The sequence below is a fragment of the Galleria mellonella genome, unplaced genomic scaffold, assembly GCF_026898425.1.
Source record: "Galleria mellonella isolate WM207_F2 unplaced genomic scaffold, CSIRO_AGI_GalMel_v1 utg1386, whole genome shotgun sequence".
NCBI classification, from domain to species: domain Eukaryota; kingdom Metazoa; phylum Arthropoda; class Insecta; order Lepidoptera; family Pyralidae; genus Galleria; species Galleria mellonella.
This window is the reverse complement of record NW_026441994.1, coordinates 819,006-835,255: the sequence shown is the minus strand read 5'-3', so window position 1 is coordinate 835,255 and position 16,250 is coordinate 819,006. Positions and strand designations below refer to the sequence as shown.

At 37.1% G+C, this 16,250-nt stretch overlaps 1 protein-coding gene across 3 annotated transcripts in view; it reads left to right on the top strand.

The window, feature by feature from the left end:
- Positions 1-13,502, top strand: part of LOC116413141 (centaurin-gamma-1A) — a 100,671-nt gene extending 87,169 nt beyond the window's left edge. For all 3 annotated transcript variants that reach the window (XM_052903273.1, XM_052903274.1, XM_052903275.1), the window contains 9 exons: positions 1,071-1,598; positions 1,746-1,911; positions 2,398-2,601; positions 3,609-3,829; positions 5,386-5,497; positions 5,855-5,972; positions 6,996-7,115; positions 8,242-8,467; positions 10,133-13,502. In XM_052903273.1, coding sequence (XP_052759233.1) covers positions 1,071-1,598; positions 1,746-1,911; positions 2,398-2,601; positions 3,609-3,829; positions 5,386-5,497; positions 5,855-5,972; positions 6,996-7,115; positions 8,242-8,467; positions 10,133-10,576 — 2,139 coding nt within the window. In that variant the 3' untranslated portion in view covers positions 10,577-13,502. The remainder of the gene's footprint in view (positions 1-1,070; positions 1,599-1,745; positions 1,912-2,397; positions 2,602-3,608; positions 3,830-5,385; positions 5,498-5,854; positions 5,973-6,995; positions 7,116-8,241; positions 8,468-10,132) is intronic.
- The last annotated feature ends 2,748 nt before the right edge of the window (positions 13,503-16,250 follow it).

The following is a 16,250-nucleotide window of genomic DNA, read 5'->3' as shown; positions in this document are numbered from 1 at the left end:
TCAGTAATTGGACTAAATGCGTATGTTGTGATAAGATTTAAAATGTAAATAATATAATCATGGATATGTGTGGTAAATTGTCAAGTCATAGCTTTATGTTTTAATTTAAAAGATAACATTAAATATCCATTGACGCTTTCAAGCAACAAGTAGAAGATTATCTTCTGTCTATCTAATTGGGTTTTCATTTTATAAATTGGCATTGTTTAAATATTTATCCAACTATTTATGTTACTGTTTTTCCTATACCTATAATTATATATATTTCTTCTAGTGTTAAGTTTATATTTTATATGAATAGATTTATATATTATATATTTGATTTATATATATAATTGATGGACTCACGTATGTGTGCCTCGGCTACGCTTCGGCCCAAATTTGCACGTCCGTCCATCAATGCCTCAGGCCGCTGCAGTAATGTACTATTCCTTAACATTTTACTTTCTTAATTATACAATATTATACCTACTTGTATAACAATTATCCCATTACTCTAAAGTTGTTTTGAAAAGATTGATCTCAACAATGTGACCGCTTTACTGTACTTCTGCAACTGTATCGTTACATTTATGAATTGTCTTGCTTATTCCCTATACAATATAGGGGTATGATGCAAATAAAGTATACTCATTCATTCATAAATCATATGGCCAGGCGACTCGATATATTAAGTCTCAGTTTCGAGTTTTACTTCTGGTTTACATTGCTTAGTTTCTTAAGTTGGCTCTTATGACATCGTGGAGGTAGAGGGAAATGGTGACGTATTTTTACTTTGTCGTCACCACAGATATTTACACTTCACTGTAATTTATATATCTACACATTACGCATTTTTATTTTACGCAAAATTACATAAGAGGAGGAGGCAACAGAAAATTTACTAAGAGTTTGAAGTTAATTTTAATTCTTTTACAAAGTACCAGCGAAATATCAGCGCTGTGGGCACTCAGCAGCTTAATGCTGATTTGGATACCTTTTTACCGTAGAGGCACGTGAAATTATAAATTCATAAATTATGTGCTTGTAATGGTGAATAAATTAATAATTGTATAAATTTTTCATTCAAGGATTCGCTGCCTCGTGGTCACCACACGCTTTCAGCGTCATCCCATCACCTTCACCGCGGAGCACAATCCTTCGATGCCTCATCAAACAGCAGTGGCATCTCATCCACCCACGTCGTCGAGATCCACAGCACAAACGGATCAGATACCTCATCCCGATGGGGAAACTCGCTCGGGAGCCACGGGTCCTCATCGGGCCTGGTTTCCATTGCGACGGAGAATAATAACGTCAAGTTCACAGCTCCACACTGTCTGGACAATCTCCAGCCCATCAAGGATCCCAAAGATCTGCCCACACCATCCTCTACGCCGACAACATCGAGGAAATCCAGGAGAAGATCGAATCTCTTCACGCCCTCGAAAAAGGGTGATGACAGATTGAAGAACGGCGAGCTCGGTTCTGGCCGCGCTATTCCACTAAAACAGGGATATTTGTATAAGAAGAGTAGTAAAGCTTTAAACAAGGAGTGGAAAAAGAAGTACGTCACTCTTTGCGATGACGGCAGGCTGACGTACCATCCAAGTTTGCATGTAAGTATTTTAGCACCAAAAATTTTTTTTTAATATCTCCTTATCCATAGATGTTTTACGCCTTTTTGTTGTACTAAGTTCATCTCTTCGATTTCTAGTGGTACTTTCAGCATGCTTATTAATTTTTTTTACGTTTCTTAATTACAGGATTACATGGAAGATGTGAATGGTAAGGAGATATCATTGCAGTATGTGACAGTGAAGGTACCAGGACAGAAGCCCAGAGGGTCTAAATCTATCATCACAACCGTCCCAGGCTACAATGGTTACAGTAGTCTGGACATCCATGACAGCATTGGAGGGTTGTCACTCGGTAAGCATAGTGTAAACGCAATTTATCACCTTGTCCATGATACTGTAATGTTATCTATACTACTAAGTCTAGAAAGCTGAAATTTGGGACAATATTTTGTAACGTGAACATCTATTAATATTTTTTTTTTTTATTTTAACTTAAAGAGGACACGTGAAACCACGCATGTCTCGGGAAACAGCCATTATGCTATTATATCAGCCGTTGACTGTCCACTGCTGGACATAAGCCTCCCCTATAATGGGGGTTTGCCAGTAGTTGCTACGCTTGGCAAGCGGGTTGGCAGCCGCAGTTTGGCTTTTGGTGATGTTTTAAGAGAGACGTTGCTGCCCATTCCTCCACCATAAACTCCCTTAGTCGCCTCTTACATCACCCACGGGAAAATAAGGGGTGGCCCATTCTATGCCGGTACCTACACGGCGATTTTTACATTGCCTTGTAGTAATTAAAAGAAAAAAATTACTAAAACAGACCATACATTCCCAGGGTACAAAGATAAACCGACTCGGGTGACCGACAAAGCGCTGATGTCGGCGTTCGATGCGATGAAGGAGCCTGCCTCTGGTCGACAGTCGCTCGCTTCGGAGGTCGAGGTGGGCTCCACCAACGGCGCGGACAAGGATACGCCCCACGTCAAAAAGAGGCATCGGAGGATGAAGAGTAGCAGTGTTAAGAAGGACGGGGATGAAGGTGCTTTTTTAATTTCTTAAAAGTGTAATGTAATGTAATGTAAATAGGACTCTATTTTTCGCACTTAGCCTCTCTCTCTCTTTTAAAAGTCTAATCATAATCAGGTACTTTATAGCATAGAACGGTAACTTTGTCTGTGGTTTGCAGGTTTGAGTCGTAATAGTGAGGGGTGTTTTTTTTTTATACAACTTAGAATGGCAAACAAGCTGACGGCATACCTGATGGAAAGTGGTAACCGTCGTCTATAGACATGACTGACATAACAGAGTATACTGTTTGACCCATGTTACCCCCCATACGTTGCCATTCCTGAGGATTCATGTGTTATTCCTCTGTACCCTGTAAATTCACGCCATGTCCCACCTTTTAAATCGAAACACAGCCATACAAATACAACAGCTTTACGGTTGAAATACGAATGGGAAAGAGGTACCCAAGTAAACGACTTTTGTACAAAGTCTCCTCGTCATGTCAGCTCGATTGGTTCATCCTGATGGATTTATCAAGAATTAAAAGTATGGTTTCTAGAAGATACCGTGTGGAAAACGATCTGATATATTGCTAGCAATAAGGCCTTTACTAACAATTCTGAAGGAATTCATGTTCAGTTATGGGATGCTTGTAGGCATGGGTAATATGGATATCGATCTGAAATCTATATATTGGGTTCTAGACATTGATGGCGGAAAAAAGGTCATTACCCATTTTGATATCGTTCGGATATCTATTTTCGAATATGTTAAAAGTCTGCTGTCCAATATTATTTTTCGGATAACAGACTTTTAACATATTCGTTATTGGACCAGAGTATACAGATATTGGAATTAAAATATATAGATGTTGCTATATATTATATATATATTATCCACCCTTAGATGCTTGATTATGATTTAAATGACTTATGTGTATTTTCGACGAGAATATTTGTCTAGGTTCAGGATCGACCTGGTTTCTTAGCTACGATTGACGTCTGTTATTTTTACCTTCGTGTTATTATTACATTGCAGATGGCGATGCCGCGACGTCGTGCGAATTCACAATAGTGAGCCTGGACGGCAAGCGGTGGCGGTGGGAGGTGGGTGTAGGCGCGGGGGCTGGCGGCGCGGGTGCAGGGGCGGGGGGTGGCGCGGGGGGCGGCGCGGGCGGCGCGGGGGGCGCGGCCGCCGCCGAGCGCGACGCCTGGGTCGCCGCCGTCGAGGCGCAGATACTCGCCTCGCTGCAGGGACGGGTGAGTGCAGCTCTTGAAATGTGACAACCCTATTTAGTAGGAAAGGGATTGTTAGTAATGGAGACTGAGAATCCCATTGCTAGCAATATACCCAACCAGGTCGACCTCCGCGCGGTTCTCCCTGGAAACTATCATGGTTAATTCCTGATGAATTCATCATGATGGGCTAACTGGCCTGTTTTCATTCTCATGTGTCACCCTTCACTGGTGCTCCGCCAGCGTATCCCGTTAGCGCAGGCGGGGTTACCATACCATTTTCACCCATAAAAAAAAACATATTTAGTAATGTTAATGGAGATACATCCTTTAAATAGAACATCTTATTAGTTGCCGTTAGGCCATAACTAGTTTTTTTTTTTAATATGGATAATAATGCAATGATGGCTTCGCCTCCGCTTTTGGTATACGCTGGTGAAGCATCAGTGAAGGATGATAGATGAGAATGAAAGCAGATCAGTTGGCTCACTGTGATGAAATAATTGAATGATTGAACCACGATGGTTTTCAGGAGGAGCCCTGTCGAGTATATTTTTTTATAAAGGGTGAAGATAGAATAATTTCTCCTCCTGTCAGGGACCGTGTTGTGGTCAACCTGACACACTATATTACTAGCAATGAGGTCGCTAATTCCATTACTAATAATATCTTCTCCACCTAGAGGGCGTGGGGGGGGGGGGGGCTTCCTGAATGTTGACCTGATAGGGTTACATTGTTACTAATTATTATCAACTAGCTGTTGCCCGCGACTTCGTACTGCGTTTCCGTCGTTTTTCGTAAAATAAGTAGCCTATGTCCTTCCTCACGGTTCAAAGGTCTTGATGTAACAGACACATTTCCCTTCACTGCTCTGCTCCTATTGATCGTAGCGTGATTAAAAGTATACTATGACCTGCCCAGAAGTACGAAGAATAATTGTACCAAGTTAATCGTTAAAATCTGTCGAGTAGTTTTTGTTTCTATAACGAACATACAGACAGACAGACAAAAATTTCACTGATTGCATTTTTGGCATCAGTACCGATCACTAATCACCTCTTGATAGTTATTTTGGAAATATATTTCATGTACAGAATTGACCTCTCTACAGATTTATTATAAGTGTGTAGATATAGATAGATGAGTGGGGGTTCTTTTTTTCGATATTATATATCGGATAACCGATATATTAGGCCAATATATTTACGATTATTTATAAATAATGCAACTACAATATATAGTTATAATCGTGTTTCTACCGTGAAACAGTTGTGTTTGCGTGGTTGTGTTTTGGTTTGAATGGTCGGATATGGTAGTGAATTTACAGGGTACAGAGGAATAACACCATCCTTAGGAATGGCAACGTATGGGGGGTATCATGGGCGAAACAGTATACTCTGTTATGTCCATCGTACTGCTCATGTCTATAGGCGACTGTTACCACTTTCCATCAGGTGGGCCGTCAGCTTGTTTGCCATTCTAAGTTGCATATAAAAATATATTATCCTTACATCATATTATTAGCGTATTAGCTGCTTAAATGTACGAATGCTACATGGTTTGTGTGGTCCTCGCCGCAGACGTCCCGGCATCCGGTGCCGACGGGCGCGAACTCGACGGGCGAGGTACGCGCCACGCAGTACGTGCGGCGCGTGAACGGAAACCATGCTTGCTGTGACTGCGGCGCGCCAGGTAACATGCGCTTTTTAGTTCTTATTGCTGACCGCCTCGGTGGCGCAGCGGTGGGCGCGTTGCTTTGCGTGCTGAGGTCCCGGGTTCGAATCTCAGTCGGACCATCCCTTACTGGAACCCTATCTATGTATATCGATAACCCAGACGGGGTTACCATTTAATTTTCACTAATTAAAAAATAAACAATATTAGTAAGAATTAACAGATAGATATATTAATTATTACTTATTTCTTTATTAAGTTTCGTAAGCACATATTTTAGTTTAAATTTGAGGAATAACACCTAAGTCCAGTCCAGTCCAGTCCATTTTCTAAGTCCATAATTAAGTTTCTAATAGCCAAATATTGTATTTCCAGATCCAGACTGGGCGAGTTTGAACCTGGGAGTGCTGATCTGCATCGAGTGCTCTGGTATACATAGGAATCTTGGATCCCACATATCACGCGTACGCTCTCTCGACTTAGACGAGTGGCCGTAAGTATCACTCTTAATAATTATATGTATCATTCAGTTATTCATTTATTTGAATGAACTTATGTCGACCAAATAGGCGACGTTCTGAAGAAGGGCCAAATTAAAAGTACCTATAACCGGCGAGCATATATGAAAAGATTGATGAATATGGAAGAAGCGAAAGAGGGTTGTTTGAATCGAAGCTTTTGATGTTCCATTGTTCCTGCCTACCCTAATGGGAGACAGGCGTGACAGATATGTACATATTTATGTTTGAACTTAGGTATTGCATGCAGGTGGATGCAGGTAGTTCAGGAACATTCCTTATGGCTGTCTATTGGGGAGACCTATGTTTAGCAGTGCACACATAATGGCCGAGATGATTGTGATATAAATACTAGCTTTTGTTCGTTACTTCGTACGCGTAGATAAATAGAAAAATCAATGAAATAGATTACTTATGTATCAAGATAAAATATGCATCAATTTTTAAGTTAGACTTTCAATATAATTGTGAATGTGTGAGCAGCATCCAATTTTGTGCAGCAGTTTTTTGCATGATCCTGGAATAAACATACTGATAGACAGACAGAAATTTTAAAAATTATTGTTTTGCAGTTAGTCAGTGGATGCAGGTGGCTTAGGACCGTTCCTTATGGTAGTCTTGTCAGATCTTATGAAAGTTTAAGTTTGCTTTGCTATCGTGAGTATGATACAAGTGCTAAGAAATTTGAGTTGGGTTATGATTAAATTTATCATTAATCCAATGTCAAGCGTGATGATTACACTACGTGGTTTGGCAGTGGATGATGAGGAACGGTTAATACGATGATGGTGAAGATTATTTTGGTTATTAAAATCCCATAATTTATTTATTCAGTATTTCCCATGTACAGATGTTGTGTATTATATATATATATATATATATATATATATATATATATATATATATATATATATATATATATATATATATATATATATATGTATATATAATTTTATTATATTAATGTAATTGTACTAATCAGTGTTGTTTTATTGCAGGTTGAGCCATGTTAGTGTAATGGTGTCAATGGGCAACACTCTCGCTAATTCAATATGGGAGGCGGACTTAAGGGGCCATATTAAGCCAATTGCGACGTCGAGCAGGGAAGAGAAAGAACGGTTAGTTGATTTAATATATATTCTTATGTTTTATAATGAGAAATTGTGTAACAAACATTTAAACATTATCAAGTTTCACTTTTATTACATTGGTAATATAAACAATAAAGTGAAAATTGTGAATAGATTGAATTGTATTCATAGATAAGACGTAGAATGTTTGTAGTCTGATGAACAAAAGCTTGTGTTTAAGTTGAAATTTTATTTATTTTTGGATTACTAGGAAATTAAATAAAATACTAATTACTAGGAAATTTCACATGGTACAAAGGTAGTTAAAATTTTTTCGACAGCAAAGTGCGTATTTCTTTCATATGATTAATAGTAGTGGAAAATAATCTATGGATAATTTTATAACTTCTTAGTTTAATAAAAGATTTATCTTTATTAATAATTCCCTAGATAATATTTTTGTATATGTTTTTGTTAGTATACATATGAGGTAGAACAAATTGTTGGGTATCGCTGTTTCGTTTTATCATGTGACAGTAATAACGTATATTATTATTGTTTTCTATATACAATAGTTCGATATTAATTTATGTACACATAAATAATTTCATTTAATGTATGTACACATATTTCAGTAATGATTTGAATTCAATTAGAATGTATTTATTGATATATTCATTTCTCTCACAAATATTAAATATATGTATATGGACGTGTTTCCTTTATATTGATATTTTTTATATTTTAAATTAAGAACAGGGTTTTTATGCAGCAATATCAAGCACGTGCGTTACAGATTAGTTCTTTAGGTTTTTTAAAATTAGAACAGCAGTGTGATCATGCATTAAACGAAGTGCGTGTACTATAGTCTAGACTTTTTATTTTTAAAATTAGAACAGCGTGGTCATGAATTACAAGAGGTCCGTGTAGCATAGTATGACTTTTGATTTTTAAAATTAGAATAGGGTGGCCATTATATTTTTTTAACGAAGTGTGTTTACTATAAGTTCAGACTTCTTATTTTCAAAATTAGAATAGAGTGGTTATGAATTACAAGAGGCGCGTGCACGATTATATGACGTTTTATTTTTAAAATTAGAATAGTGTTGTCATTATATTATTTTTTTTATTTTTCAAACTAAGAACATGTAATATTTGAATGTGCGCGTAACAGATGGATCCGGTTGAAGTACGAGCGGCGCGCGTTCCTGGCGGCGGGCGGCGCGGCGGGCGGTGGCGGCGAGGCGCTGCGCGCGGCGGCGGCGCGCGGCGCGGTGTGCGTGGCGGCGCGCGCGCTGGCGGCGCCGGGCGCGCGCGCGCCGCCGCCCGCCGAGCGCGCCGCCGCGCTGCGCGCCGCCGCCGCCGCCGGGCACCTCGCCGCCGCGCAGCTGCTCATATGGGTACGCACCGCATACATGACGCATCATATTTTTTTTTCTCAAACACGCTTGGTAATGTGAGCATTATTGTGACAGTCTTCTTCGAGATAAATCGAACTTGCGGTACCGTACTGGCCAGATACAAGCGGGCAGCGACCGGCAAAAGTTGTATGAAAATCCATATCTATAAATTACTATGTAAACTGATATCTGTCCTGTAATTTAAAAATGGTATGACCTTTTACTTCAAAACAGGAGGTAACTAATAAAAGGTTTTATTTAAATTTCGAACTGGCTTGCAAATAGAAAGCTGTTTATTTAAAAAAAAAACAAAGGAGTATTATGGCGCGTGAAAAATTATTATTGTGCGTTATTCGTCATTGAATTTAAAAAGTAAAATTGTGTTTTTGATTTCCGCGCATTGTTTGAAAAAAGTATTATACAAGCTTTTGCACGTTCATCCATCAATGCCTCAGTTGCAGGCCGCTGCAATATTGTACTATTTATCAAACACAAGGTATGCTCTGGTTGCCTATAAATGTAACAACAGTTAAATTTAATCTACCAGCGTATTGTACTGAAATGTTTAACTGTATCTTATATTGGTAATCCTATAAATAAATAAATAAATAATCATTTATTTATTCTTTACTAGCTGTTCCCCGTGATTTCGTCCGCGTTTTCGTTGTTTTTCGTAAAATAAGTGGCCTATGTCCTTACTCACGGTTCAGTGGTTTTGATGCAACAGACACATTTCCCTTCACTGCTCTGCTCCTATTGATCGTAGCGTGATGAAAAGTATATTATAACCTACCCAGGAGTATGAAGAATAATTGTACCAAGTTTCGTTAAAATCTGTCGAGTAGTTTTTGTTTCTATAACGAACATACAGACAGACAGACAAAAATTTACTGATTGTATTTTTGGTATCAGTATCGATCACTAATCACCCCCTGATAGTTATTTTGGAAATATATTTCATGTATAGAATTAACCTTCTTAAAATATCACCAAAACCTAACTACGTTTGCTGACCCGCCTGTCAAGCGTAGCAAATACTGGCAACCCCCTTCATGGGGAGGCTTATTATTCAATAGTAGACAGTTAACAACCATAAAAATCCCATAATCGTGTTTTTTTTTTTTCAACTTAGAATGGCAAACAAACTGACGGCCCACCTGATGGAAAGTGGTAACCGCCGCCTATAGACATGAGCATAACAGGACATAACAGAGTATACTGTTTCGTCCAAGGACTCAGGTGTTATTCCTCTGTACCCTGTAAATTCACGCCATATCCCACCCTTCAAACCGAAATACAGCCATGCAAACACAACTGCTTCACGGTAGAAACACGAATGGGATGAAGTCTCCCTCTGGTAAAATCGTCGTAATCGTCTGTTACGACGCCCATAAAAAAGAGGTGGCCCATTATATACCAGGATCACACGTCAATTTTAGATATAATACATCTTAATAAATACAACGTAATGTACATAATATAATGTACAAAAATTTAAAAGAATAACTGTTGAATTTTTTTGGCACATTTAAAAAAAGACGTATAAAAGAGCTTATTTACAACTCTATTTAAATGAAAAATGACTCGAATTTGAATAGAAATATAATATTTTAATTTATTAAGGTGAAATCAAACTGGGGCTAATTTTTATTTTCTCTTTTACAGCATAACGGCAACCCGAACTTCCCAGACGCGGACGGTCACACGTGCGTGTTCTACGCGCGAGCGGCCGCCAACCATCTCTCAGGCATCCCCACACAGTACCCCAAGAACCTCCAACTCACCTGCCCCCTGCACCCCAACCCCCCGGCGACCTCCACGAACAGTTCCAGCACCAGTTCCACGACCTCCACGTCGAGTAACAAAAGCTCTATAAAGAATCCGGAACCGGAATGTAACTGTATCATATTCGAGTTACTAAACGCTCAGAGTGCTTCGAACGCGCTAGTGGAGTTGCTTATAGGACTGCAAAATAACCAGTACATGAACGGGTACGACGGCTTGAACGGCAGTGGTATAACAAGTTCGTTCAGCCACGTGACGTTGGGCCGGCCGTCGCTGGGTCCTAATCTATCGCTCACGAACGGTAAGTGCGGCAGTATTGTTTAAACTAATTGTTTAAACAAACTGTTTGGAATTTGTGATCGATTCTCTAAGAGATTGCAGCTATATAGTTGGGTGCATCGAATTTTGAAACTTAACTTGAAGGTAATAGAGTCTCTAGTGCTAAGCGGTCAGTATCGTCATTTCTTTTTAAATCTATCACGAACTTTGTTCTTCAAGTCATTATAAACCTTAATTTACAGATTTAGAATTTATATTTTAATGTTTTTCTACTTATCGTAGCATTACCTTTTTTTTTTTAATGTAGATCCTAAATAAGTGGAATATTTGATTGGAATGTTTTGGCCTGACGTTTTTAATCCTACGATTTCCAATACTTTATCACTTAATATTACGTACGTAATGTATTTGTAATGATAACTGACTGAAATGTTAGGAGAGAATTAATGTTATGTAGTTACCAAATTACTTAAATACACAGCGTTTTTGTGCCCACCATAGGTCATGGGGACTTTACATTATCGAATAGTCATAGATTGTGAGCAGCTCTGCTCAATTTGTTGATTACTTCTGCGAAGCTGCTAAGAGATTGTAAATAAAAATATGCGACTGACTGTCCAGTGCGCACTACATCTGGAATGTAATTCAAGTAATTCTAAAAAAAATCAACGGTCAATTTCATTAGTGAAATTTAGAAAGAAATATTTCGCAAAACCCGCGTTATAGTTCAAATATTTGGAGAAAGTTATTTATTAATTTAATTTAGTTTTAAAAGTTACGGTTTAGGCGAATGTTAGACGAGCAAGCGGGTTATTGTAAGTATAGTTAACCGCCCTGATTTTATTCTGGATTGGACAAAGTGCTGTATTACAGTATAAAGTGGTTTATGTAAATAGTTATGCAACTACAAGTACAGACAGCAAAAAAATTCTTTCACCAATCTCTGTGTTTATTCATAACTGTGAGTTTTTATTATGGAAAAAAACATTTTTACATGTATATTTTTGTATATATATCAAATTTGCGAATTTAAATTCACAAAGCCCGAAAAATATGTCGTCGATATTACGATAGCTCATGGAAAATGTATACGTTAATTAGACAATTTGATGGGCAGAAAACTAGTCTAACACGGAAGAACAATCCGGAATTTACCGGAAAACATGTCGGTATGTATTTGTATAATGTATAATAATGATAAGGAACTAAATAAATGAAATATGAATTTGCTAAAACTCCCGATTGAGTTCCAACATTTCCGAATAACAGTAAAATAGATTTAGGTATTTATAAATTATAAAATAGTTGCAGGATCTCAGCTCAACGCTACTTAGGGTAAATTAGGGTAATTTATATTGATATTGTTGCTTACCCTTCATCCCTTGGGTGTATTTGTGTACTTTGTTACTTGTGTATTTGAGTACAATATTTCTTCTACGTAGATAGGAACTTATTTCTGCGTTATAAGACGTAAACAATACGTAAATACAATGTAGAAGTTGATGTAATTTTTGCTGCAAGAATTTTCTTTCCAAGTCTGCGTTTTATGTTAATTTTGTAATAGAGCATTGGAATTTAGTCAGGTGTTCGATTTTGCACTTTAATGTAATGTCAAAGAGTTTATAATTACTTGCTAGCATGTTTTTATACTGGTTCTTATTAAAAGAAATAGCAGTCTTTTCTAGGAGACTTGAAAAGTAGAAAAGAATGCTTTGACATATTTTGCTACTAGTAGAAAAAAATGGTAGTGAAACTATTACAATGTATTGTATTACTTGTAGTAATTGTTTCATTTTAAACAGTTAATATAATTATATAAATTGGAAAGAGTTGTAGCAGAGCCATCTAGTGGAAATTACGGCAAGTTAGTTACGAATAAATTAAAATACATTCCATTAAGATAAATGTTTGCCCAAGGGTCAATATAAAATAGTTGATGTGATATACCTAAGGTTTTCCCGTAATAAGCCAAATGTACTGAACCCTCCTGTGCCTATTTAGGTAGTTTCGCTTGATTACCTAATAATAGATTGAGAGCCTTCATAGATGAGAGATCTAAAAGAAACCATTCATTTATCGACTTGATTATAATGTCAAATTAGAAAGTACTTCTTATTTCCTCTCAAATATCAACCTTATGATGTTAAATATTAAGGTTCGATGTTAAATGGAAGAAGTTGAATTCAAACTACTTGAATTAGTTCTTGATCTATTATTGAGTATTTCTGATTTATAATAAAACTTCTAATGCATCTATTAGTGTAATTTTGCAAATGTAGGATAAATTACATTGTAATTGGTTTAATTCAATCAATAAGTTTTTATTGTAAACGTAACTTTTCAGTCGGCTACATAGCATTCTGTATTTTATTCTCTTCAATATAATAGTTAGATTTGTTTGTTACATCTTTGTGTAAATCTATCGATTGAATATGATATTTTTTCATTGTTACAATAAAAAAAAAAATCTACTTTTATTCTGTTAAAAGTTATTCGTGAAGTTAGCTCGTGTACTTTAATTATTACAGTGTCGATTAAATCGTATTTATTTTTACTTAAATTTTGTAAAAATCTAAAGGAATGTTTAAGTTTTTTTATGTAAATGTTAGCAATAACCGATTACCGACGTCAGTATTTGATGGTATTGTATAGAATGCACGTTTCGAATAGCGCACTTTTTCCTTTTAATGTAAAATGTATTTTTAATACTTATGTTGATATTTTATTGCTAATTTTAAATTCGTTACCGACACCTTGGTTCACAGTTTTATTGACAATTATTTTTTTAATATGTTTTTTTTTGTTTGTGTATATTTTTTTTTTGTACAGGCCAAAGAGCTTACAATGTAAATATTGTATATTGCGGCTACGAGTTCATAGCTGTACCCTAATAAGTCTTTCGTTACTGTAATTTTAAGAGATTTGTTGATGTTCTTTATCTTGTGCAAAATAAAGTGTAACATGAGACACATTTATGACTTTTATTTTTTTTATGCTAAGATTTTTTAATCCTCTATATTATCTACCCAATGGGTTATCTGGAAGAGATTACTTAGCGATAAGGCCGCCTTTTGTATCATTTCTCATTAATATTTACTGTATTTATTATTTTTTCACTTGGTGCAATAAAGTGTAAAATAAATAAATTTTAGTAAATTTATATGCGCCCCTTTAATACTATCGTTATGTTGGCCTTGAAGAAGGCTTTTTACATGTTTATCCAATAGGAAAAAATATTTTAAGTAGATACTTGTATGATTGCGTTACCACATTAATGGGTTAGAATGAGATAACGACTTTTGGCGTCTTACTTTTTTTTATACCACTAAAGTGGCAAACAAGCTTACAGCCCGTCTGATGGTAAACGGTCACTGTAGCCTGTGGGTGCCTGCAACACCAGGGGTATCACGTGCGCGTTGCCGATCCTGAAGAAATCTTAGTATACCCTTTTCGAAGAAACCGATACTGTAGTATTTAGGGAAAATCTCGACAGGGAGCCAATTCCACAGCCTGAGTGTTCGTGGGAGAAAATTTCTCTGAAAACGTACTGTACGTGACTATCTAGGCTCAAGCGTGTGAGGACCGCCATACTAGAGGGAGACTTGTACAAAAGTCGTTTGCTTGGACACCTCTGTCCCATTCGTGTTTCTAACGTGAAACAGTTGTGTTTGCATGACAGTGTTGCGGTTTGAAGGATGGGACATGGCAGTGAATTTACAGGGTACAGAGGAATAACACCTGAGTCTTCAAGAATGGCAACGCATGGGGGGTATCATACGCGAAACATGTCTCTCTCTCGTGTACTCTGTTATGTCCATGGTATTGCTTATGTCTATAGGCGACGGTTACCAATTTCCATCAGGTGGGCCATCAGCTTGTTTGCCATTCTAAGTTGCATAAAAAAAATGGCGGGCGGTGCTCTTACTCGTGTGTGTAAACATAAAAATTTACCTACAGAGATAGATAGCTAGATAGGAGATAATCTTTATTGCTTCTTCCAAAAGATTACAATAGTAAACTTATTACAGATACAAACAATTACAAGATATTATTACACAAAGAAAACAATGGGTGCTCTTATCAATGTATCTGAGACTGAGAATCCCATTGTTAGCATTCCTATACGTTTCCTTTTACTTACTTTAAATAAAATACTGTAATTTCTGTCGTTATTGTTCACAAGTTTAGGGACTGAATCAGAATATATTTAATAATGTCTCAATGTCTGTCTCTCTTTATGTCCCACTCAACGGGTCCACATTGAGACAACTGGTTAGACTTCATTTGGGATCGACCTCCACACGGTCCCCTGGAAACCATAGTGATTAATTCCTATTGAATTCGTCATGATATGTCAACTGACCTGACTTGATCCTCGCCTATCATTCTTCACTGGTGCCCCGCTAGGGTATACTCCGCAGGCGGAGTTACCACTTCATTATCATCCATTAAAAAGGCTCCTGACTGACCCTATTAGGAATTATTGTTGTGAGCATATTATTTACTTTTTCAACTAGCTTTTTACCTGCTAGTTATTGAAATCGCTGGCGGAAGACTCAAAAAATACCAATTTTATAAATATAACAAAATTTAATTCTAAAATTAATTATTACAATAATAAGTGTCACAATAAATAGATGTGTGATCCGTAAGTGAAGTCATATCGAATCAAACATAAGGGAAATGGGTATTTTTGCTGCGGGAATTGAAATGCTGACTCGACGCAGGTGTCTTTCTCGGTAGCGCACCTTTATGCGTCATGCTAGGTGGTCCGATCTGATCGCCGTTGAGGGTGTGTCGTAATACTTGATAGGTATCTACTATAAAATGCTACTTCGTACACGTGACTTTTAGAAGAAGAAAAACCCGTGATTTATAGCATTTATAGACGGCGTATCAAGATAAATCCTATACCAGATTTAAAGTTAAACTTTCAGGAAAACAACTATCAACATAACCGCATTAAATTGATGTGGTACTTTTTGTGTTATGCCGGAACAAATATATATACAGACAGATAGACAAAATATCAAAAAAATATTGTTTTGACTTCCATTGGTCTTATTAAAAACTCATATCTATTTTTCTTTAATACGTCCTAATATCGTCTTGTCGTCCCGGCATATAATAGTCCACCCCTTCCTTTCCCGTGGATGTCGTAAGAGGCGACTAAGGAAGGGGAGAGATGGGCAGCAGCGTCCCTCTTAAAACATCTTTAAAGCCTAACTGCGGTTGCCAATCCGCCTGCCAAGTGTGGAAACTACTGGCAAAACCCCCCAAGAGGGTGGCTTATGTTCAGCAGTTGATGATTAAAGCTGATATTCCAATGATGATGATCTCCTAATAAGTACAGATCATCTAGATTTTTGTACATGGGAATTAATTATATTATCTACATTTAGTTATAATTTTACTCATATACAGTGTTATTTTTTAAAATGTCTGATCTTGTATTGGGTCAATGTATCGGCGGAGGTCAACTTTAATTTCCTCGACAATCAATCTTCAGTCGCTAACGTCGTTTTGCGAATTCGTTTCAAGAGCTTTATCGGTCAATCGTCGATCTAATTTGCCGATAGTTGACGGAGACTTTGGCTCTTCCTTTATTCTTTTAAAAAATGTTAAGAACTAACTTTTTGCCCGCTGCTTCGTACACGTGGATTTCAGAAGTTGCGAAATCAATGAATTAGATCATGTCTAGTTTATTAAGATAAAACAT